This window comes from Ostrea edulis, chromosome 9 (genome assembly GCF_947568905.1).
Source record: "Ostrea edulis chromosome 9, xbOstEdul1.1, whole genome shotgun sequence".
NCBI classification, from domain to species: Eukaryota; Metazoa; Mollusca; class Bivalvia; order Ostreida; family Ostreidae; genus Ostrea; species Ostrea edulis.
The window spans coordinates 9,395,727-9,421,267 of record NC_079172.1 but is presented as its reverse complement, the minus strand read 5'-3'; the positions used below and the strand labels follow the sequence as shown (position 1 = coordinate 9,421,267).

The 25,541-nt window shown below is 35.9% G+C and overlaps 1 protein-coding gene across 3 annotated transcripts in view; it reads right to left on the bottom strand.

Annotated features, from left to right (window-relative positions):
- LOC125659005 (neuroligin-4, X-linked-like) overlaps positions 1–25,541 on the bottom strand; it is a 73,447-nt gene that overhangs the window by 34,027 nt on the left and 13,879 nt on the right. Inside the window, exon 1 of one of the 3 annotated variants that reach the window (XM_048890489.2) lies at positions 15,240–15,767. The exons of 1 other annotated variant lie outside the window; for it this stretch is intronic. In XM_048890489.2, the coding sequence (XP_048746446.2) occupies positions 15,240–15,681 (442 nt within the window). In that variant the 5' untranslated portion in view covers positions 15,682–15,767. Of the gene's footprint in view, positions 1–8,010; positions 8,713–15,239; positions 15,768–25,541 lie in introns of those variants that run through there. One more of the 3 variants, XM_048890491.2, reaches the window with a different exon arrangement.

Sequence of the window (25,541 nt, the reverse complement as noted above, 5' to 3'; positions counted from 1 at the left end):
TTGATCAAGTCTTTTTCGTTCAATATCTTTATACCTCTTTGCTTGACAAACATCAAACTTGGTACACTGGTGCATCTTAAGGAGTAGATGGCCCCTATTGATTTTGGGGTCACATGGTCAATGATCACACTGGACATTGTAAAATATTGTTTATATTTTGAGAATCGTTTGCTTGATTGGTATCAAACTTGATACACTAATAAATCCCAAGAAGTAAAGTATATGGTCTGTATTGATTTTGTGGTCACATGGTCAAAGGTCAATATACTCTGATATACATGTTGGAAGACATTGTCCGCTCAATATCTTAAGAACACTTGCCTTGACATCAAACTTGGGACACTAGTACATCGTAAAAAGTATATGAACCCTATTGATTTTTGGTTTACATGGTCAAAAATCAATCCACTCTGAACTTTGAAAGATATTGTCAGCTCAATAAATTTAATTGTTTTGTTACTCTCAATCATCAAAGACTGTATAATTTGTCTCACCGCCATCTGGGCAAACACGGACCCATGGATCATATACCAGATCTAGAGGTGAGATTTGGCGGACGTTTCATTAACCGATCGTAGATCTAAACATATGGTTACGTGTACGATCACTTTGACGCGCACTTATACGAACATTTCACAAAACCTATCGTACTTGTTGCACTTACGATAACGATTTACGTCTGACTTTTCATTTTTGAATTTTGAATATATCCTTATCGTTTGTAGTAATCTATGAATACATTTAGCCATGTTTGTCAACGGAAATATTAGAATATTTTAGTCTGATCAATAGTGTAACGTAAAGAAAATTCTTAGGATGTATAAAAAAAAAAAAAAAAAAAATATGGGGTAATTTTTATTGATTTTCGTGAAACTTAAAATTGAAAAAAAAAGTGATTTAAGAAATAATATATAAAAAATTATATAAAAGATGTACATTTTATAGAATTTTAAATGCGATGTATCGATCTGCTCAATTGGGTTTTGTTTCTACATTGAATCAATAACTAAATTATATTCAAAGGAAAAAAAAAAGAAAATTAACTAATGATGATCTAAAAACTGATAATAGAAAATGGCACATAAGTAAAGAAAATTTCATCCTACACGCTTTAACCCATAGATATATCATGCATTCGTTAAATTATTGTCTGTTGTTAAATATTCCGTACCACAATTCACGTATCTGTATAAATTTCAAATAAATATCGGACTCAATTTGTCCCTTAAATGACTTGAGGTTTATTTTACCCATGCATAGATCATTATAACGACCATAGAAAATCCGAAATTCTGACTTTAAACGAGACTGTTGAGGCCCCTGTAACATCGACTTGTTTGTCAGTAGCCTGCCTCGATTTAAAAACTGACCATACGCAGAGGAAACTCTTGTATATACAATCAGTTCAGATATATAAACACCATATGCAGGTGATAATGAAATATTGCTACATAAATATTGGAAGTTGACAATAGAGAAGCTGAAATCATCCCGTTTGTCATAACGTCGAGTTCTTAATTTGCCGTCAACATCCATCCTCAATAAAATATCTAAGTATGAAGAAGAAGTGGACGACTCTGTGGTGTCTTTTATTTCGAGCTCACAGGGATATATCGAATCGACATATGAATGAAACTACTTCTTGTTCTTGGATAAGACGACGTCGATATATCTAAATGTTGAGCTGAAGGCCAAAGCAAAATATTTTTTCTTCTCATGTTTTGTATAACCCTTTTCAATTTTGCACCACGGGGGCATACATGTTTCTGAAACATTTCTTGTTTTGAAAAATATGCATGCCTTACGTTAATTTTTCATAATCCTGAGACGTCAAAGTAACTACATGTATAAACAATATAGACGGTTCATGTTGATATTAAGTTCTACGAATTTCAAAACCTTAACGCAACACATGCACGATGTTTCAAAACCTTTGTATCTTGTGAAAATCTTATTGCTCCACATGAATGTGAAAGTAAAATAATTGGAAAAGATGTATTACCCCCTTTTCCTTAATGGGATATATTTAAGCGTCACGTTGTAGATTCTACGATCACTAATTCAATCGACTATCATTAGTCCTGTGATTTTGTCCTTTTTATAAATGACTTTGGGGAGAGTTTTGAAACACAGCAAGTCACAAGCAACTTGTAAGTCAATTATAACCGTCTAATCTCGATGTCTCTTCATACACATAATCATAATATGACGTGGACAAGAATTTTATAAATGATATCTTCCAGTCATTTGGAAACAAATCACATGATACGACCATTAATCCTTGTTATTTTAGTATCTTAACCTTCCGCAGTCACTTGGGGTTTTTTGGTCTATATTACTAAATTATGGTCAATACACTCTTTCGGCAAAAGCAACCGTTGTGTTACGTATACGTCTGAAAGTCTAATATTTCGTGATAGCCCAGTCAGGCGTATTAAAATTGGCCTCCCTGTCACCCGAATCATAGACTAGGACCATGCTACCCTCTGACTCTCGCGTTATCTATCTCGCGTCTCTTTAACCAGTACACGTACTACAGACATACAGACAGGGTGGAGACAGAACAATACCTAACCGGAAATAATACTAATGCTATACACAGTATACCTGTCTGTGTTTGCATTCATTTTGCGGCTGTGATTTTTTTTTCATCTGTTGTTATGTATGAGGGACGGGTGAAGGGACAGGTGCTTTCTTTACGCAAGGAGAATTTTGAAGTCACCCCCCCCCCCCCCCCCTGGATAAACAGAGAGAGCGGTATATCGAATTGTAGGACATGACAGCTTTCTGATCAACTTGTGATTGCATAATCATACATGCATAATGTTATAAAAATGTTTTTGATTTTTGATTTTCTGATAATGTATTGACTGTTTTGTCATTGACTTCGCTAACATTACTAATATACATGTATGACTGTCATCTGTTTGTTAGTAGTTAGGGAGCTATTTTGTAAGAATGTGCTATCACTTCTGTTCTATAGGCGGCGTAATTTCGAGACAATATCAGTATGTAAAGAACGGCCTAATAATTGGTATGAAACGCGTCAGACAGCATTCGACCCAGTGGAAATTAGATCATTATAACGACCATAGAATTTCCGAAATACTGACTTTAAACGAAACTGCTGAAACCCCAGTAACATCAACTTATTTCTCAGTAGCCTGCCTCGATTTAAAAATCCATTCATCTGTCTCTCCACAGTTTGTAGGTTCATCCTACTCTGTGACACCAAGACTGTGGATGGGTCATACATAAATGTACCTTTGTCATGGAAAGGCGTTAGAATGTCACATATATCTTAAAAGTGATTTTTAACAGAAATACATAATGTTCCATGATCCAGACCATTCGCTCAAAGTCACTAGAAATAGAAATATTAGTCTGGACTAGTCCATATAATGGAAAGGCAATTAGCAGTTCCTATTTAGCACAAAGGTTGTGTAACATGATCTTGAACGAAGGTGATCTAGCCATATTATAAATATTTCTGTATCCCAATTCTGTACTGGAATGATACAGTAGGTCATAGTGGTTACAAAGGTTGCTTATGATCAATGTATGCCATATTCGTGAGGCAGGGTCATCTGTAAATGTTAGACATATATGTTCCAAACCATAACTTTGCAATGGAAAGATATTAGAAAGTGTACAGTTAAAGTACATGTATATCATTGAAAGAGTCAGCAAGATACTTCCAGTTCCCCGAGGACAAGCCTATTTCCCGAGACCCTCAATGATATACATTAACGGTGTTATAATATCGATACAAACATTAAAGATAACGAACAGTGATCAATATCATAACTCCTGTAAGGAATACAAAATAAAGGGTTGGACAAACACCTGGGTATAGCAGAGGTGGGACCGGGTGAGCATACCCTGTCGACCGGTCACAACCGCCGTGAGCCCTATGTCTTTGATCAGGTAAACGGAGTAATCCGTATTCAAAATTAGTGTGCTAAGAACGGCCTAACAATCGGTATGAAACACGCCAGACAGATGATACATTTTTGTAGGTTATATTGACAAACTAGATCGTTATAACGACCATAAAATTTGCGAAATGCTGACTTTAAACGAGACTGTTGAATTTCCTGTAACATCATTTTACAATGTTTGAAACCAGAATCCATGGGACCTACTCGGCATGATTGATGTCGTTTGCTACCGTAAACTGGTTCTTATACGGGGACTAATTAACTCGGGAGGGAATTCCGTTTTATATTGAATATTCAGGATTCCATTCGGGACATATCAGAATTTTCATAAGTTAAAAAGAAGCTTCAAGTGTTCCGAATAGGTGTGTATCAGTTCCTCGAACTGACGCACCTCTTTGTATTGAATTGGTCATCAACAGAATATGTCGATTTACATTTATATAGCAAAAAATCAGTACTGGTATAATAACAATAGTAAAAGTATTGCTAAAAATGTGTCCTGACCCGAACCATTGCCAATTGGTCAAGTCACCAGTCTGGTAAATTTCTGAATAGAAGTCCGTATACACGTGTTGCATACATGCTGCTTATGATGAAATGGTGTGCCATGCCTTAGGAGCCATGCCTTAGGAGTAATTTCAACTGGCCAAGATCAAGATCAGCGGTACAATATTAGACACAATGTATCTGTTCTACAAACAATGCCTTTATGCATGTAACCTTTCTGCTATGACCTTAAACCATGGTCAATTGGCCAAGATAAATATTATTCATAAAAAGTGTCCCAAGTCTTGCCTAGAGTTTGGGTTTATTACGGAAAAACAATACAATTCTGAATGGAGCTTATTTTAGATCAGGGTTTGAATGAAATATTATGTCACTGCAGTATCAAAAAATAAAATAAAATAAATGTTTATTCGGTATATGATTGATTGGGGTTTTACGCCGTTTTGGCAATATTTCAGCCATGTTACGGCGCGGTATAAACATTCATACAGCCATACATACATAGATACCATATCAACTAACAACTCAACTTTATGACTTTTTTCAGTTTCTCCATCGTCAACTTCCCATAGCTATGAAGCAATATTCCACTATCACCTGCATATGGTGTTTATATCTCTCAACTGATTTGATACGCAAGAGTTTGTTCTACTGACAAACAAGTTGATGGTACAGGGGTTTCTACAGTCTCTTTAAAGTCAGCGTTTCGCACATTCTATAATGGTCGTTATAACGATCTAGTTTGCCAATAGGTCAAATGCTGTCTGAGTGTCTGACGTGTTTCATATTGATTGTTAGACCATATATACCAGAGGTGGGAAGAGGTGCTTAGGAGGAAGCATCCCCGTCGACCGGTCACACCCGCCGTGAGCCCTATATCTTGATCAGGTAAACGGAGTTATCAAAATCAGTGTACCACGAACGGGCTAACAATCGGTATGAAACACGCCAGACACCATTTGACCTAATGATAGGTTGTATTGGCAAACAAGATCGTTATAACGACCATAGCATTTGCGAAATGCTGATTTTAAACTAGATCGTTGAAACCCCTGCACCATCAACTTGTTTGTCAGTAGCCTTCCTCGATTTCAACAAGCTCTTGCGTATCGAATCCGTTGAGAGATATAAACACCATATGCAGGTGATAATGGAATATTGCTACATGAATATGGGAAATTGACGATAGCAAAGATGAGATCATCCCGTTTATCATGAAGTTGAGTTATTAGTTTACCGTTAAAATTTATTTTCAATATGAAGCAAAAGTGGACGACTCTGTGGTGTCTGGTATTTCGAGTTCACAGGATATGATATGGAATCGACAAATGAAGGAAAATTATTATTTTTTAGAAGATAAAACGTCGTCGATATACCTAACGGTCGCATTGAAGGCCACAGCAAGAAATTATGTTCTCAAGTAAATGGTTTAAGGAGGTATGCTACAACAGAGATATTTGATATGGATGAAAAGTGGGGGATATGTACAACAATATTTTGAAACTGAAAACTTTCAAATTCACTTTATTTAGTAAAAGCAAAATACAGTTTTAGTTGAAAGCAATCTGAGAAAAGTTTAAAACCCCTGCTGGACTCGAACACCCGATCTACAGTTCATCAGTCGACGTGCTAACCTACTGAGCTACTCAGCTAGGCGATAATTTTTTTTTAATGAATAGACAAATATTGCTGGTATCTATATTTTCCACTATGTTTTAAAAGACAGTCAGCCATTATGACGATGTAGAGTACATCCTTAAATACATTCTGCTTCATAAGAATATAAAAACAGGTCAGCTAACAAAGGAACACAATACGTGCTCATGGGAATTCCAACAGACTGTTGGAAGACCAGATCACGAAAGACTACGAAAATATTGTCAATGAGGAACTCCAGCATACTTTTAATTTCAACTTCAGAATACTTGTGCATGGAATAGTCTGTGAGTTTTCGAATGTTAAATATCCATAAATATTAAATTTAATGATTTCCATCTCAATGATTTCATCACCAACCCCACGAATTTTTTAAAATATCAAAATTTAGTCTATTGGAATGTAAATAACATGAAATTTTGACGTTTTTTGACATTTAAATCAATATTACTTTTTAAAATGTATCTGCTCTACAAAACTTTCATTCGAAAATGGAGAACGATGTCCAATTTTAAACAATCTGTTAGGATGTTGAACTAATAGTGAGTGTGAGGCTGAGATTTGCCACGTATGCTATTCCATAGTGTATTATTAGGTTTCATTGTTAACGTATCAGTATTAGTTGCTACATATGAATTCGCGACGCAATCAATAATATATCCTTTTATATATCTATGTTTTGCATCATTTGGCTGTATTACTTGGCTTGCCTCTTCAAAAATCATTTGTGAGTATATTTCCCGGTCAGCAAAGTTATTTTGTACTTGCAAATGCGCATGCATTAAATCAATTTGTTATACGGTGCGAAAACTTTCATTCAATGTTGACATTCTTGCAGAAAAAGAGAAGAAAGTTTGCTGGTGTGTCGTCTTCATAGGCATTTGTAATTGTGTAATTATTCGATCAATAGGCTTTGTTATCCGTGAAATATGCTTGATAGTTAAGTAAGGACAGGCCCTCGAGTCAAATAAAGACAAATGCGAGAAGCGGTCGATACTAGTGCTCTAAAGCCTAGTAATCCTCAGACAAATTAAGTAACAGTCACCCAAGTGAAAATGTTTGGGCTCAAACAAGGTGAATATTTTCTGCCTCGGCAAATGCCTGGAAATTCTAATTGGCCATTCGGTCCTGAAAAACCGTACACCACTGCGTGAATGATGTTGATGTAAAACGTGTACATATCGGCATAGCTTCGTATTCTTAACTGCCTGAATATACACTATATCCTTCACAGAATTTGATTTCATGTTATTTTAAGAAAACATGTACTATTTTTTCATTTGCAATTATTATGATACTTTGGGAATGATCATAGTTTCTTTCATGATACAGTAGAATCTGTAAATCATTTATCATAGGTGTTTTCCAGTGGATCTGTATCCTTCATTCCGAAACCAATCCTGAAGTTTGCAAACGCAGTTGTTTGATTTGCACCATATGTTGTGTGAAATCATTTATATTCCTAGAAATTATCCCCTTGTAAATATCACAGAAAAGGTCAAACACGTTTGGCCACATGCTCACCATGAAGTTCAATACATTGGTTTGTTTTAGCTAATATAGAAAAATGTTTTACAAATCAGCTGTGCAAGAAGGCATTATGAAATACTTGAATTGTGCAGGAAGTCATTATAAAACACTTAAACTATCCATATGTTATCATTGATTCACCAGATGTAATGTGCATTCGGAATGAAGTTCAGACAGTGCTTATTTTATATATTTCTGTGTGTTCCTAAAAATCTATAAAGAAACGAATTGTTTGATATGTTAAATGGCATATCACTTGAAAATAGCTTTTGTATCAGAACATCACTTTGGGATCCCCACTGGTAATGATCGCTTTAAATTATGGGGGAGCTAGTTGCGCATAGAATCTTTATAATTTCAGGAGGAGGATGCTTACCTTGGACAGGTGTATAAATATTTAGGAACAAACAATCTTCTTGCAACGCCTTACTGTTCATTGAAAATCGCTTTCTAATATTTACGTCCTGTAACTTCCGGTTGTTTTGAGGACAAGGTGGTTTGCTGTGAAAAACGTCCTCAATATCTTCGTGTCCAGGAACACATCGTGGGATTGCGAAGCGATCGCTGTTATTGATGAGGCCACTATAATGGATGCCTATGTAACCATCTAAATCTCGGAGAGAAGAATGCGATGGCAAATCTACAATCACTCCCCTGTACTTGCCAAGGCGGGTTGTAATTATTCTAGGACTGAGCTTTAGACGTTGTAATTTTGACTCCAATTTGATTTGTGACACACACAGGAAATACAGAAGAAATCCACTACACGATAGATGTCTTTTCACCGCCATTATATCTAACAGATGAAACTTGATATTAGAATATTCCACATTTGTTAATCATAAAACAGAGCTTGGAAACACACTCACATTGTTTTCGTTTGAGATAATTTTAAACAGATCCATGGATTCCGTACAACCATCAATTACAAACAATTTCGCCACTCCATCACTTTGTATTCCACTGAGCGTTCTTCAGATATTGTTTGCAACTTCAAGTATTTTAATATTTCCTCCACAGTTTGACTTACTGGGCTAACAAATCATCCGCAAGGGAAACTATCGTCTATTTTCTCCACCGACCCCCTTTCATTTGACGTATTGCGTCAATATTTTGACATCTTATCGTTTATTTGCAATTGTGCAGTTGATGCTTGTTCACTTTCCCTTCGGTAAACATCTGCTGCTTTCCGTGATTTAATTATGTCTTTGCAAAAACATGTTAAAAAAGCATTGGAAGGCAGATATCTCATTTCCGTCAATGGAAGATACAGTAATTCCCATTACCGTGTTATACACTGAGAAGAGTGGTCATAGTGTTTTAATTCATGATAGATTTCCTGTGCCCATACCCCTTGAATTGCGATGTCTTTTAGATGGCAAAGCCCTTAATGAAGTTAGATCTTATACACGATATCAGACATCAATACCAAAATCACGTTTAGTAGCCTAAACGGCCACATGGGGATAAGTTAGTTACAATGATGACCAAAAGAGGGAATTTAGCTTTTCTATAGATGAAAGATGCGTTATGATTTTTCAGCGATATAAAACTCATCTTCAAAGGCTTTAGATGATATCGTTGATCGAAAGTCGCTTTCAGCCTACGACAATGATGGCGTCAAATGACACCTAAAAGAAACCATTACGTTACTAAGTGATACAATAAACAGTGCATAAATGTGAGGAACGGAAATAAAAATGTATGTTTACCCCACTTGTAATAGCAGCATTTCTCTGTTCTTTAATCAGCTGACCTTTTTGTATTCATATGAGACAGAATTTATTCAAAACCTTGTACATGAGAAGAAAAAATATCTTGCTGTGGCCTTCAACTCGAAATTTAGATACATCGATGACGTTTTATCTATTAACACTACTCACTGTCTTTCATATGTCGATTCGATATATCCCAGTGAACTCCAAATAAAAGACACCATGGAGTCTTCCATATCAGCTTCATAAATGATTTGGATATTTCATTAAACATAGATGTTAACGACAGGTAACAACTCAACTTTATGACAAACGGGGTGACTTTAGCTCCTCTATAGTCAACTTCTCATATCTACATAGCAATATTCCATTATCACATGTATATGATGTTTATTTCTCTCAACTGATTCGATACGCGAAAGCGTGTTCTGCGTTTGATAAACTTTTAAACTGAGACAGGCTACTGACAAATACGAGTAATTTAATGTTACAGGGGTTTCAACAGTTCCGTATAAAGTCAAAAGTTTGTAAATTTTGAGGATCTAATTTGCATATTCAACCTGTCAGTAGGTCTAATGCAGTCTGACGTGTATCATACCGATTGTTAGGCCGTTCTTGATATGCGGATTACTCTGTTTACCCGATCAAGATACATGTATAGGGCCCACGGCGAATGTGACCGGTCAACAGGGGATATTTACTCCTTTTAAGCACCTGATCCACCTCTGGTATGTCCAGGGGTCCGTATTTGCCCTACCCTCAGTTTTGTATTCTTTAGAGAATTTATGAAAAATATTATCACTGTTCGTTATCTTTTTCATTATTAACAAATGAACTCCATGGTGTGCGTCCTTAGCGTCTTCAGCAGATTGCATTAGATATACATGTATAAGTTATAACTAGAATTGTGAATAAATACTGCGGTAATATTTTTGTATGCGTTTGAACATCATTCTTTTCCAAATGTTTTCTTTCATCTTAGATTAAATATAATCACGTTGCAAGGCTTACAAAACCCAGGACTGGCAGGTAGGGACATTATGTTACAACTAATTTGATTTACTCTAACGTGCAATCAAGACGAGTGCTATTCTAAATGTACATATTTGTGCATGTACATGTAACTGACCAATTTCAATATATCTGATAATCATATCGATTTACGGGTTTTATAATCACCAAATATTGTGTTGTCAACGTAAAATGTCTTGAGACACAGGGTCATTCATTGGGGGTACATTATTAATACCAATCTAGAATTACTGTCATTGTGATATGGAAGCCATGAGTCATGATTAATAGACTCAACTTTTTAAAATATCTTAAATAGGATAGATAGGAATTCAAGGTGAAAACATAACTGCATTACATATCAGTGTGCGAGCACTGTACTATCTAAAACTGTAGAATTTACTAAGGACAGCGCATATCGTGCGACATCTCCCCCTTTCATTTGCTATACTAATATGTAACATTCATTAAGCTTTTTCTTGGAATTCGTCGTTCCTTTCACGAATTGTTAGTAGTTTAATGAGTCTGAAGAGAACATTCAATGAAGTTTGGGAGTAATCTCCATGTACTTCCTCGTTCCTTAATAAATAAATTATATACATTAAGATTTATTGTGTTGAATGAAGACAGAAAGTTTACTGTTTCCCCCGCTGATTTTTTTATATCCATTATCTGAAAATCATTCCCTAATGGAGGAAGTTATCGAATTTTTGGCCATTTTTCTAACTATCATATTGACAATCAAATCTGCATAAAACGGGACGCCATTATGTTTACTGTTGAAGGCAATTATGGCTAACAAGAATCGACTCCCCCAGAGCCCGAAGTCAAGCTTTACGCAGAATGGCCAATCCAAAATCAGCCAATGTACATGAAGTGACGTTCCGACCTCACTACTTACTGTCGGTTCTAATACAAGACAACTAGTCATTGCCAGTTCTAATACAACACCACTAGTCATTGCCAGTTCTAATACAACACCACTAGTCATTGCCAGTTCTAATACAACACCACTAGTTATTGCCGGTTCTAATACAACACCACTAGTCATTGCCAGTTCTAATACAACACCACTAGTCATTGCCAGTTCTAATACAACACCACTAGTCATTGTCAGTTCTAATATAAGACAACTAGTTATTGCCGGTTCTAATACAACACCACTAGTCATTGCCAGTTCTAATACAAGACAACTAGTTATTGCTGGTTCTAATACAACACCACTAGTCATTGCCAGTTCTAATACAAGACAACTAGTTATTGCCAGTTCTAATACAACACCACTAGTTATTGCCAGTTATAATACAAGACCACTAGTTATTGCCGGTTCTAATACAACACCACTAGTCACTGCCAGTTCTAATACAAGACAACTAGTCATTGTCGGTTCTAATACAACACCACTAGTTATTGCCATTTATAATACAAGACCACTAGTCATTGCCAGTTCTAATACAACACCACTAGTCATTGCCAGTTCTAATACAACACCACTAGTCATTGCCAGTTCTAATACAAGACAACTAGTTATTGCCGGTTCTATTACAACACCACTAGTCATTGCCAGTTCTAATACAAGACCACTAGTCATTGCCAGTTCTAATACAACACCACTAGTTATTGTCGGTTCTAATACAACACCACTAGTCATTGCCAGTTCTAATACAAGACAACTAGTTATTGTCGGTTCTAATACAACACCACTAGTCATTGTCGGTTCTAATACAAGACCACTAGTTATTGTCGGTTCTAATACAACACCACTAGTTATTGTCGGTTCTAATACAACACCACTAGTCATTGCCGGTTCTAATACAACACCACTAGTTATTGTCGGTTCTATTACAACACCACTAGTCACTGTCGGTTCTAATACAACACCACTAGTTATGGCCGGTTCTAATACAACACCACTAGTTATTGCCGGTTCTAATACAACACCACTAGTCACTGCCAGTTCTAATAGAAGACCACTAGTCATTGTCAGTTCTATTACAACACCACTAGTTATTATCGGTTGTAATATCAAAAATCATATTTTTATACGTCCGCCATTAGACGGGACGTATTATGTTGTGGCGCTGTCCGTGAGTCCGTCCGGGGTCATGTTTTCCGGACTTTTTCCGTAACGGATGCATGTACAACTTTGAAATTTGGTCACAATATCTCCCATGAGAATTGTAAGAGTGAGTTTGCATTTCAGCTGTATTGGTCTATCCTTGACCTACTTTAGAGCTATAAGTAGGTCAAACAGTTTTCCGGACTTTTTTCGTTACAGATACAGATATTGCCCTGAAATTTACACATAAACTTCGTTTCAGAGGAATACAAGTTCAGTTTGCATTTCAGCTGGATTGGGTTGTCCGTCCGTGACCTACATTAGGACTTAATGTAGGTCAAACAGTTTTCCGGGCTTTTTTATTATGGATACAATTGTTGCCTTGAAATTTAATCAAAGGCTTCCTCTCGGATGAATACAAGTGCAGTTTGCATTTCAGCTGGATTGGTCCATCCTTGACCTACTATTGAGCTAAATAGGTCAGTTTTCCGGTTTTTGTTTTATAACGGATACAGATATTGCCCTGATATTTATTCAAAGGCTTTCTCTCTGAGGAATACAAGTTCAGTTTGTATTTCAGCTGGATTGGTCCATCCTTGACCTACTGTTTGGAAAAAATAGGTCAAACAGTTTTCCGGGCATTTTTCATTACGGATACAGATATTGCCCTGTTATTTGGCCAAAGGCTTCTTTTCAGAGGAATACAAGTTCTGTTTGCATTTCAGCTGGATTGGTTCATCCTTGACCTACTTTTTTTTTTTTTACTAAAAATAGATCAGACAGTTTTCCGGGCTTTTTTTCATTACGGATATATATATATATATATATATATATATATATATATATATATATATATAGCCCTGATATTTAGTCAAAGGCTTCCTCTCGGAAGAAAACAAGTGCAGTTAACATTTCAGCTGGATTGGCGCACTATGACCTACAGTACTTTAGGGGTAGAAGTAGGTCAAACAGTTTTCCATATTTTTTTTTTGGTATGGTCACAGGTATTGCTCTGAAATTTTGTCACAACCGCCTTTCAGAGACATACATAATCAGTTTACATTTCAACTTAATTGGTGCACCATGACCTGCTTTTGGGCTAACAGTAGATGAACTGGTTTCCTGGACTTTTTATCATCATAGGTAAATATTGCACAAGCACTTTGTCACAACCCCAATCTTAAAATAAAAAAAAAACCATAATCGGTTCACATGTCAGATGTATTGGTGCACCATGACCCACTTTAAGGCTTTTCTATTCAGAATGTGTGTTGCATCAATTCAGAGCGCACAATATGCTTCCAGGCTGGATTTCACTTTCCGTATATTGTGCCGTTTGCAGTACTCTCGTTTTTGCTTTTCCCCCATTTATTCTCTTTCTTTTGTCTTTTCTTAATTCCCATCACAACCCACCACCACCACCACCCTACCACTTTCCCACATTTTTCTGCTTTATTTAGTTTACTATGCATATGAAGTTCGCTCTCACACTATATATTATTAGTGTACTTTCGTGTATAATCTTTTCACTTCATACATTTTGAGGTATTATAATAGAGGTTAAGTTCCCCATCTTTGGTGGGCCATATAATTGTGGATATTAAATGTATGTTGATTGTGATGTTTCATCATGTATATCTTGTTTATTATTGGTTGTATTTACCATTGCATATTATCTGTCATTTACATTAATAAATGACATTTTTCACATCAACAAGATTTTGTCATTCAGACCCACCAAACTAGCACACACTGTGTTGACAAAAAAGTATTGTACGTGTATGTACACGTGTATCTTCCAATTTCTCACTTTTATCATTATGCGGACATTACTTACCTTGAACCTTATTGGAGGAGGCTTATACAATAGGTTCAGTCTGCTACCTAATCCACTATTATGGTTTATACTATAAAATATTGCGTATATTACATATCATATGATAAGCTTTTTGAAATAGTACGTTTCTTTGCCATGTCCTATGACGATATTCCGCGTTTGTTAATGTGTGGGGATCATGAAGTATGTTTTCTAATTGAGTAGAAAGTTACGAAATATATTCTGCATTGTATTTTACATTGATGAAGTAAATGGGTTTCATTTGTACAAGAAACGAAGCAAAAGTAAAATTGACACCTCGCAGTGTTCTAATACATCCAAATACCTCCGGTAACGATTCCCAACCCCACAGCTGCAGATGATGAGCAAACAAGCGATATACAACACGTCGAGGGTGTTGACCCCCGAAAGATAATATTTACATCATTTACAAAGCTTTTACTAACGTGAGAGTTGAAATCTGTCACTTTGAGGGGGAGTGTTAGCAAGTATTTTTTATGACCATAAAGTAGGAAATGTACTGGAGTACAATGAGCGTACCGGAATCAGGGGAGTACATAGAACAAAGTGATCTACACATCATAAGAGGCAGGGGGTCTGGGGCCGCCTTAAGGGGGATTAGCCCTCGGAAGCTTCGAGGATTTAGTATTTTCTGTGGGCAAAATCTACGCTTAGATTTAAAAAATGCCAATTTGAATTTCAATACACTAATACTGTTTGGCAGTATTAATCATTAGATAATTCAAATATTTAGTCAGAAACTGCTTATTCAATGGTTGATTTATTTAACTTTTCTTTTTCTTTTCATTTCCCCCTTTCTTTCTTGACCGAGCGATGTGAACCCCATGGCGTGCTGGCGTATAAGCAGCCACCCTCCTGGGGTTTGCAAAGACTAATGCTGCAGAAAGATTAGGGTATCGCTATACAATGTACCATCAAAGCTGTTCTACACCGTGAACGTTAATCACACGCATTACCCTTACCTTGATATGGAATGTATAAGTTTAAATTCTGACAATCCTCTCTTTTATGTACAAGCCTGTACACAAGGTTCTCATAGAATCTTGGTTTAGCGTCCTTAACAACCCCGATGTTCTCCGTTCCCATCTGCATACAAACGAAATCAAAGTTGGTAGACTCTTCGGTGGTATGTATCCCACTTGGACAGTTGGCAGTACCATTAACTCTTGGAAAGATGTGATGGAAAGAAAAGTAATCACTGTCCTTAAATTGAACTCCTAAGACAGCCTCGATATCAGGTAGTATTATTGAGGACCGGAAGTGCACTACAACTCCTCTGTAGCTACATCCATTGATGTTAAATATCCTCTTACCTCTTTTTAGTTTCTCTAGTTTTTGAGCTGAGGACATTATTAGTAAACCCACCATAACAATTTGCACAAGTGAACAACTACAGAGCATCATTTTTTCCTCGGATCGACCATATGGAAGGGAGAAAATGCAATATATTACTCCAGAGAAAATCTTGGTAACTATTGTAGAGCAATTGCGACTTTTACAAGGAGCCTGTATACTTAACTGCCAATAAGGGCGAGTTACTGTCAACACTGATATGGCTGATGGCTGCTAATGCCCGGCAGCACAAATCTCACAAATTTGCAACTTTTCCATTGTATAGTTGATCTATTCTTAGCAAGTGTTAACGATCCTAACAAGTTCTACACTAAAATAACTTCTTGTAATCATTTCTGCTAATACGCAATCAGCGTTTCTTCAAATAACGATTGTTTAACGAACTGTTTACGATAGGATTTCTGAGAATTTTGGACACACGTGCATGAATACACTAGGTACACAGTTACTGTATTGATTTTTTATTATTGAATGCTCGTTTAGTTCAGTTCAAGTAAGGATATATTCGTATGTTCCGTCAAACTTTTAATACTGCACTGTTCACCTGCAACCGCACTGAAATAACGACATTTTTTTCATAGCAATATTTAGGTCAAACACCGGAAGTGGCCTTTCTGTCATAATCATTGATGTTAATATAAAAGAGCTCAAGAATCACATAAGCATCAATATAGAAAAGTGTAACGTTAGCGACTGTATGTGTATATACTTTAGTTATTACAAACCCTATTGGATTTGCGCTGAATTTACTTGCTATTGTTCAGTGTAAGAGATAATAAATTCAGAAACAAGCATTTTGCAGGTATTTCCATTAGTTAAGAAAAATTTCGGCATCAGTAATATGTTTGCCGTTCTAATCGTTGTTTTAAAAACTGTTTTAAAAACTCCTATACGTACGATATCGTTAGCAAATTATTTCTGAAATTATGCTCTGAAATGTCAAGAGTAATTTTTCTGTCATGTTACATTAAACAAACGTTATATATCTTTAGTTTAAACAAGATTTAATTCCTAATATTCAACATTTCACAATATCTATCTGTATGTAATGTAAAATGGGAAACAACTGAAGAGGCTAATATCAATACGGCTTTCAGTGGTATTACAAATAACAAATATTGATCAATAGTTATACTAGAATTGGATGATGCGACAAATGTATTCTAACTGTATAGCAAAATTATATAAACAAAGATTTATTATTAATTTCAATAAAGAAAATATTTGTCTTATGCCGTTGTATGCACACTTGTATGTATGTTGACGGGACACAAAAGTGATTTTGTCACCAAAAATTTAATTCAATGAAAATTGCTCTATATTACATATTTCAGTAATAACACAAGTATTTAATTTAATGATTTCAAACACTTAACCTCAACACAGGCATATGAATATGTGATTTCAGTGATTAATTAATTATTGTCTTGGAAGACAATAATTCTTCCTTAGATATTTCTTTACACTAAAGGCGGCTACCTAACGCAGTTTTATTAGGTTTCACTTTTTGTACAAAATAAATGTTTTATCAGTCATTTATATATATTCCTATGTCATTGAGAGAAATGGTTGCCATCACTTTCACAGCTAATGTCCCTTTAACGTTATCCATAAACAGATTTGAGAAATTACGCAGCCCTTGAGAACATGCTGAAGATATGAGTTATTTGCTGAATAGGAATGATACATGTATCTACTCAAAAGCTCAAAGCTAGAATTATTGGACATAGATCCTGAAGAAAATAGATCTAACTGCCGGATAAATGAGAATAATTGCCAAATCGTTTCTTCTGATGTATTCTGATTTCTAAGTAATTTTTACCAGTCACAGAATTCGATAGCATCCTCAGGAACACCGTCTGTCAGTGAAGTAGGAGTTGTCTCGCTTTAACCTGAGTAGATACTGCAGTTGGTCGATTTACGGAATTGCACTGAATTATTTTAAAACTCTTGTGCCCCCAACTACGGAATTTTGGAACAACCCCCGTACCTAAAACACGAATGCCCACTTTGTAATAAATAGACACGAATGAAACGATCAGTATTGGTAAATTGAGAATACGCTATGCATTTTAACAAAATTAGCTAAAAGATGAAAATAAAGTTTGTCAAAATCACACACCTACATGTAAAGCAGTCACGTGGGCATGCATAGACCGTGATGTCAAGGATTCCTATAGCCAATTTCAGACCTTCATAAAAGTTCATTGTATTGTCTATCATTTGAGCGTGAAATTAATACGTGATCTCGGAAGATTAATTTCTGTAGCGTTACTGAGTATAATATAGAAATTAATTTATAATAAATCGGCGATCATAAACATGGGGAATATGCTCTACTAATCAAAAGATCGTCTACAATGTTATTTGAGAAATTTTGATTTTACGACTCATGATGTATGAAGATTAGAATGTAAAATTCGCCAAAATTTTCTACTCTCAATAAAACACTGAAATAATTGTGGAAATACCCATCAAAATTTTCACGAAGTTGCACAAATGTTAATGCGAGAAAAAGCTAGGAAGCGCAAGAAATTTTGACAAATAGCTTCACGATCTCTTGATTTTGCTTATATTGTCATAAAGGGGTGGGGTCATTCCTAAATAGCAGATTGTGTTGTATATTGAGTGCAACTATTGTTGTATAAGCGAACATCATAAGTTAGTATATAGATTACTTATTTCTATTCTTTGAGAGTTTGTGTCTAAGTTAAACATCAGAAGTAATACTGGACCAAGGTAACATAAGTTAAACATAAATTCGGTAAATGCTCTTTTGGCGCGAGTTTATGATGTTCTAGGATTCAGGGGATAATTATGCAAGGAAGAGTACTCTGGTATGTTTGAGACAAAAATAAAAGTGCAAAGTTTCACTGATTCCCCGCCTCTCACCCAAATATTCTACGGCCATTTTTATATGGGTAGTTTTTACCTTTACCAGAGTGGATTGCTGTGAGTGTAAGTTGGTTGTATATACAATGTACTTGTACATATCATTTTTTGGTTTGCTAACAAACATCGTCATAGGGAATAAGTTACCTATTTAAAGATAGCGTTTAATTAGGTAACTATCAAACGAAGCAGTAACTAGGCAGTTAGTAATTAGGTAATTATCAAACGAAGCGGTAACTAGGTAGTTAGTAATTAGGTACATATGTAACTATCAAACGAAGCAGAGGTCGTACTACAACGAAGGGACAGAGGAGTGTGCTTATGTTGATCTTGCGGCTTTTTTTGGTATAAACTGGGGCATTGAAAATCGGCAATTCCGTGACTTTAATAGACCTTACGACAAAACTGTACGTGAGGTCCAACCAGTGTGTTCCATGTGTCGTACTTTCAGGTTGCGGAGGAGTGGGTCACAGGCAATTGCATCGCTTGGGGTCGAATTTACTAATCTTTAATAGTAAAATTCGACCCCAAGCGATGCAATTGCCTGTGCCCAAAACCGGTCAAATTTATTAAAATATCGAGCGATGTTTTAATGCAAAACAGACTCGTGAAGTCTCGCACAACCACGCCATCTTACACCAAGATTCTGGATCCACAACCTCCCAATCACGTTTCGTGGATCCAAAGTCGTGTTACACGACGGCGTGTCATACCGGTTACTAGTATGAGCATTACAATGAACAAATGAACATAATTAACGCTTATCAATTTCATATAATTTCTATAAAGAATTCCAAATCAAGAGTAGCGCAAACACGGACCCCTTTAAATATCAAGTACCTAGGAGGAGTAAGCACCCCCTGTTGACCGGTCGCACGCGCCGTGAGCCCTATATCTTGATTAGGTAAACGAAAAATTAGTATGTACATAAAGACCTAACAATTGTTAGGGAACATGTCAAACATTGGACCCAGTGATAGCTTGTATTTGAACAATTAAATCATTAGAACATAATACATGTAGTATATTTTCATCACCTTCGTTGTACAACTACGTAACATGAAAGTTTATCGTCCTCCAGTCATAAATGATGCATTGTTAGTCTGCTTTAATAATACTAGTAAGGAAAGAATATCAATATTTAACAGGAGTACCGCCAACGGTACATAATACGCCCGTGAAAAGCTAATATAGGGTGTTTTTCTTTCACCATAATTTGTAGAACTTGCCTTCAAGTAGTATCAGCAATAATCAGGGTGTGGTATACTTTCTTTGCATCGTAAAAGCAGACAAATTCATGTACTTTCTATGTACTGTTTTTACTTGGAATAATATGTAAACAATCTGTACATGTCTACAAAGTTCAATGATCCAAGCCCCATCGGTTCGGTCTGTATCCTGCTACTATGGCCTTTGACCTTGAGAAACAATAGGCATCCTCCACATGGCATAGTGCATGTGCACCAAGTTTGATGGTCCAAGCCCCAACAGTTCTGTCTGTATACTGCCTACAAGGTTTTCCTACTAAGTGATACTGCAACCTTGACCGTTGACCTTGAAAAACAACAAGCATCTTCCTCTCATCATGGTGATCAAATGTACTGAATTGCAATATCCTGGAGCTTACGGTTCGGTTTGAATCCTGCCTAAAAGAGTTTCCTACAAATTAATACTACGACCCTGACCTTTGACTTCTGACCTTCAAATTAAACAATAGGCACCTCTCTCTCATCATGGTGATCAAATACACCAAGTTGTAATATCCTGGAGCTTACGGTTCAGTTTGTATCCTGCCCACAAGGGTTTCCTACTAAGTGATACTATGACCTTGACTTCTGATCTTGAAAAAACAATAGGCATCTTCTTCTCATCATGATAATCAAATGTACTAAGTTGTAAAATCCAGGAGCTTAGGGTTCGGTCTGTATCCTGTCCACAAGGTACGGACAGATAGACGGACGGACTATACCATACCGTAATACGTCCCGTCTTCCACGGCGTATAAAAACTTTAGTGTACACAGTTACATTCCTGAATGTTGGCTGAGCAGTCTGGGGCTTGTTCATCGCTAAACGTTAGTTTCACTGACTGGAACTCTTTTTGAAATTGTTGATTTGATTTGAACATATTTTATTGTACAATGTATATACTATATATTCATTGTTCATTTCATCTAACTTGTGTAAGTACATGTACATGTAGCTGAAAGTTCCAAATATATGTGTATTTCAATTGGTCACCAAGCGTACATAAAACAAAAAAGACAATGGGTGTGTAATCAGAGTGTTATGTCAGTGTGTGTATTTTTATCGTGCCAACATGCGTTCCGAAAGACCAGTGTCTTATTTCTAAGTACTGCTTGGCGAGGGAACAGTCAGTTATATGTACCAATTATAAATGGCGAAGGGATGAAAAAAATTGAACCCGGAGTTGGTAATTGATTGTATATTGTTTAACGTCCCGCTTGAGAGTCTGTCACTCATATGGAGACGTCTCACCCTCCCCCCCCCCTCCCCCGGGGGGAGGGGGGCTTCAAATGAAAGCAGAGATTCTGATAGCTTACATGCCCGGATATGTGTAGTATACTAACCAAAGAATATCAGGGAACATACCGGGGGATATATTATAAGGGTACAGCTACACCATTTTTATATTGGCGATACATTTGTATATGCATGTATATGTATTTATATTGAGATGTATTCATCTCATGAAATATTCATAATTTCTACGAAATGTTTTACTACAGGTATTTTGTATTACTCTGAGTGTACCTTTGCATCGGAATAGTACATTATATGCAAATAGCACCCACTCCACAGACAATTGCATTGCTTTGGGTCGAATTGTACTATTAAAGAGTACGCTTTGGTAGTAAATTCGACCCCAAGCGATTCAATTGCCTGTGGTTTTGGGGTGAGACTTTACAAAGCGACTCCCCAGTGTTGAAAACTCCTCTGAATACATACTGGTGGGAAAGGAAGGGAGGGAAGAAAAAAATTGGAATGAGGGATAAAGAATGTGGGAAGGAAACCCACTTACCCACCCCTTTCAATAGAAAAACAGCTATATTCTGATTATAAAATTACGATATACTTTGACATACAAGTAATGCAAGTCAATGTATATGAAATACATTACTATCGACTAAGATCCACCAATATGATCCATTCAGAGCTGCATACACAACTACGTAAATCAAGGCCATTATTATGAAGTGCATGGAAACAAAGTTAAAGCCAATCAGAGGAAGAATATGGGAAACCTAAGTAAGATTTCTAGCATGAGAAAGATAATCATTCAAATTTCAGTCAAAAGAATTTCTAATTGGTTTATAGCTGCTAACGGATCAATATTTATCCCACCAGGGATGAGCAAAGGAAATCTACTTCGACCACACTTCTCTGAGGTATTCAGTGAGATGTTTTAATTGCCGTGGGGTTTCGTCTCACTGGTTTGCTTTTTTCTCCGTTATATATTGTTCAAAGTGTTGTTCACTGATCACTTTAAAACAATAAATGCAGTAGATGAAATGAAAATATGACTCCCCTTTCGTGTATGTTAATTGTAGTCATACGTTAAAGTTTGTCATGAAATATTAAATCTAGAGTATGTAGTTCACGGTTGTGTTGTCTGAATAGCTATACATGTAACCTTGATCTACAAGGTTTTACCTTAATGGTTGCAGAAATCGAATACAGAATAATAAAATTACAACACAATGGATATTTTGCAAATGATTTTATGTACAATTTGTACGAGTTGGATATTGCCACATGAAAGGTGATGATAACGAACAGTGATCAATCTCATAACATAGTGCGATTTAAGAATAAATTATTACTTCAACAAAAATGACACTAGTGTTCAACTATTTTAATCTTTGTTCTACAGATATAGGAAACATGCATGTAACCCACACACTCATAATACATGTACATGCATAATGGGCTTCTTTAAGGTGTTTAAAATGAGTAGGTTAATTGATGACCTTCACAGATATATTGGCTGGGTTGGAGGACAGTATGTCTTTGCCATCGTAGGAGGCTTAGAGCTTGCCAAAAAATGCACACTACATGTAAAAGCATGTTTGCTTTTTATCATATTACATATGATCAAATTTAATCGAGGCAAGCTACTGACAGATACGTTGATGTCCCAGGGGTTCCAACAGTATCATTTAAGGACAAGGCTTATATAGGTACTGTATGGTGCCTAATCCTTATTATGTTATGGATAATGAAATACTGTTTAAAATAAATAGTGTCATTTAAAGGGGCATGAGCATGGTAAAAAAGATTTATCCCGATCCGATTCAGGCAAAACATTGCAACAAACCAACATTTCAAAAACTGTGCCAAAGATGTGCATTGTATTTGAGACATGCATTTTCAAAACAAGGTATGAACCCTGTTTTATGTTTACTTGTTACGTGACCCAACTATCAGCGGGTCTCCAAAGTTGACGGCTTCTGTTAAAAAAAAGCTCAAGTTTTATAACGAAAATTTTCTGTACATTCTTCTTTGTGTTTGATTTATCGTTAACATATGTTGAATGCCTTTAACTTAGAAATATTGGTGTTCTCACCTCCGCATGTAGTTTCCTGTCTATTATAGGCGTGATCAAATATATTTTGAGAACTAAATTTTATGTAAATAAAGTCATTCTCTAATTTGCAAATGTAAGCTTTCACAAGGTCGTATGTGATAACTCCGTTTACCTGATCAAGATATAGGGATCGCGGCGGGTGTGTCCGGTCGACAGGGGATGTTTACTCCTCCTACGCACCTGATCCACTTCTGGTATATCCAGGGGTCCGTGTTTGCCCAATTCTTAATCTTTCATTACTTAAAAGAGTTATGAGAATGATCCCTGTTCGTTATATTCACCTTTTCAAGATTATACCTTTCAGTCAAGCTGTATTCTTACCCATCAATCAAATATTATTTTTATATATAGATTTTTAAAACATGATTAGATTTAAGAAATGAAACTTATAATTCTTTGTTTGATGCATGTATGAAACGAAAATTGTACGGAAAACTTCATCAATGCGCGTAGCATACGCGCATTGATGAAAAAGTTTTCCGTCCAATTTTTCGTTTGATACATGCATTAACAAAGAATTATAAGTTTTATTTCTTATCATTTAATTAAGTTTTTAAAATAGAAAAACATTAGTTTCGCCCATTAAAAAGCTTCAAGTTGAATTAACGTTTTCGAAAGGGGGCGTAGGAATACTTAAATGTAACAATGAAAACAACAAAATGGCATGGCTGTGCCTTCAGGAACAGTTACTGTGTAAAATTAAATGGATTATACGCCAAATTAAAGGTGTAATGGATACAAACTGTATTTTATGTAAAGGAAGAGAAGACGTGGGGACTGGATTTATGCTTCATTGTATTGAAGGAGATGTTGAACACTGGTTGTTTCGTACGAACGGTCGAAAGCAACTCTGCTCCATTTCAATAGCAAGTAAAAACCTCAACACCTCTTCATCTAAAAACGCACTCGTTGACTGAGGCCCATATAACGCAGTTCAATTTCATTAATATCTCCCAGATCAAAAGTCGCCGCTGGCTTCGTCATTTTATCGAATTCGTAAAGCAGACGATACATACCGGGAACTCGTGTAATCTGTCTACTTCTACCAGTCAGTGGTCTACGTCATCAAGTTCACCATTCTGCCACGTCATCATTAAGCCTATGTATGTTGTTTCTTTAAATTAATTTGTATATTATTCATATCTTTGGTTGAGTTTATTTTTTATAGCAATGAAAAACAAAATTAAACGAATGTATTTGGTTTATAATGCTTGTGTGGAAATTCCCGTTCTATAAATAGCGCTAAAATCTGAACGGGGAAGACGCATTCCAGAGAAAAGTAGCCCCGCGTGTTTAGTGCCGATGAACTCCGAACGAAATTTTTTTTTTTACTAAGAAATCAAACGAATTTTTCATCCAATCAGCATCGTTGTTAAGTCATCACTTTAAAAGTTATTACTAAATGATTTCAAAATTTCATTAGATTTATATACATGATTTTTTTTATACACACATGTCTATGAAAAACGGCCATACTTAGTTGGAGTAATTTATCATCTAACCCTAATTTGGTTTCCTTTTGGTATTTTCCTGTTTCTATTGACCCTGAATTTTATGGTTCTCAATAACGTATGGTGTATAATGATAATAGCTAGTCAGGTGTTATCTACTAAAGGACGATTATTTACATATAATTAGTGACGACAAAAATACCACCCTATAATCAAATTGGCTCCTAACCATGTGAGAAATTGGAGCCTTTTTTATTAATTATCTGCTTCTTTGTAAAGGGCAACATTGGTTACCCAGGATCACAGTTTCTTTGTTAGTTTCCAGATCGTATGAATATTCAAGATCTTTGTTTTTACTCTAGGTCATGTATTTAGATTTCGAATGCTTGATTTATTACGTTTTCACGTCCTGTCAGCGATATTTCAGAAAAATTTAGTCCGGACATTTTGTTTTACTTTATTGTCCTAATACAATGAAAAGTGCAACATTTCTGATGTAATGAAAGCCCCAATAAAAATCAATATTGAACCAATCTGCCCGACATTTTAAAAAACATATTTGATCTGTGCTTTTAAAACGGAAACACATTAAGAGAAAAGGTGAAGATAACGAACAGTGATCAATCTCATAACTCCTATAAAGGTGAAGATAACGAACAGTGATCAATCTCATAACTCCTATAAAGGTGAAGATAACGAACAGTGATCAATCTCATAACTCCTATAAAGGTGAAGATAACAAACAGTGATCAATCTCATAACTCCTATAAAGGTGAAGATAACAAACAGTGATCAATCTCATAACTCCTATAAGGAATACAAAATAGAGAGTTGGACAATTGGTATGAAACACGTTAGACCCAGCATTCCACCTAATGACAGTATTATTATACTAGACTGATGAGACTCTTAAAACATAAACTTATTTCTTGCCTGCGTAAGTTTAAAATTGAACACACG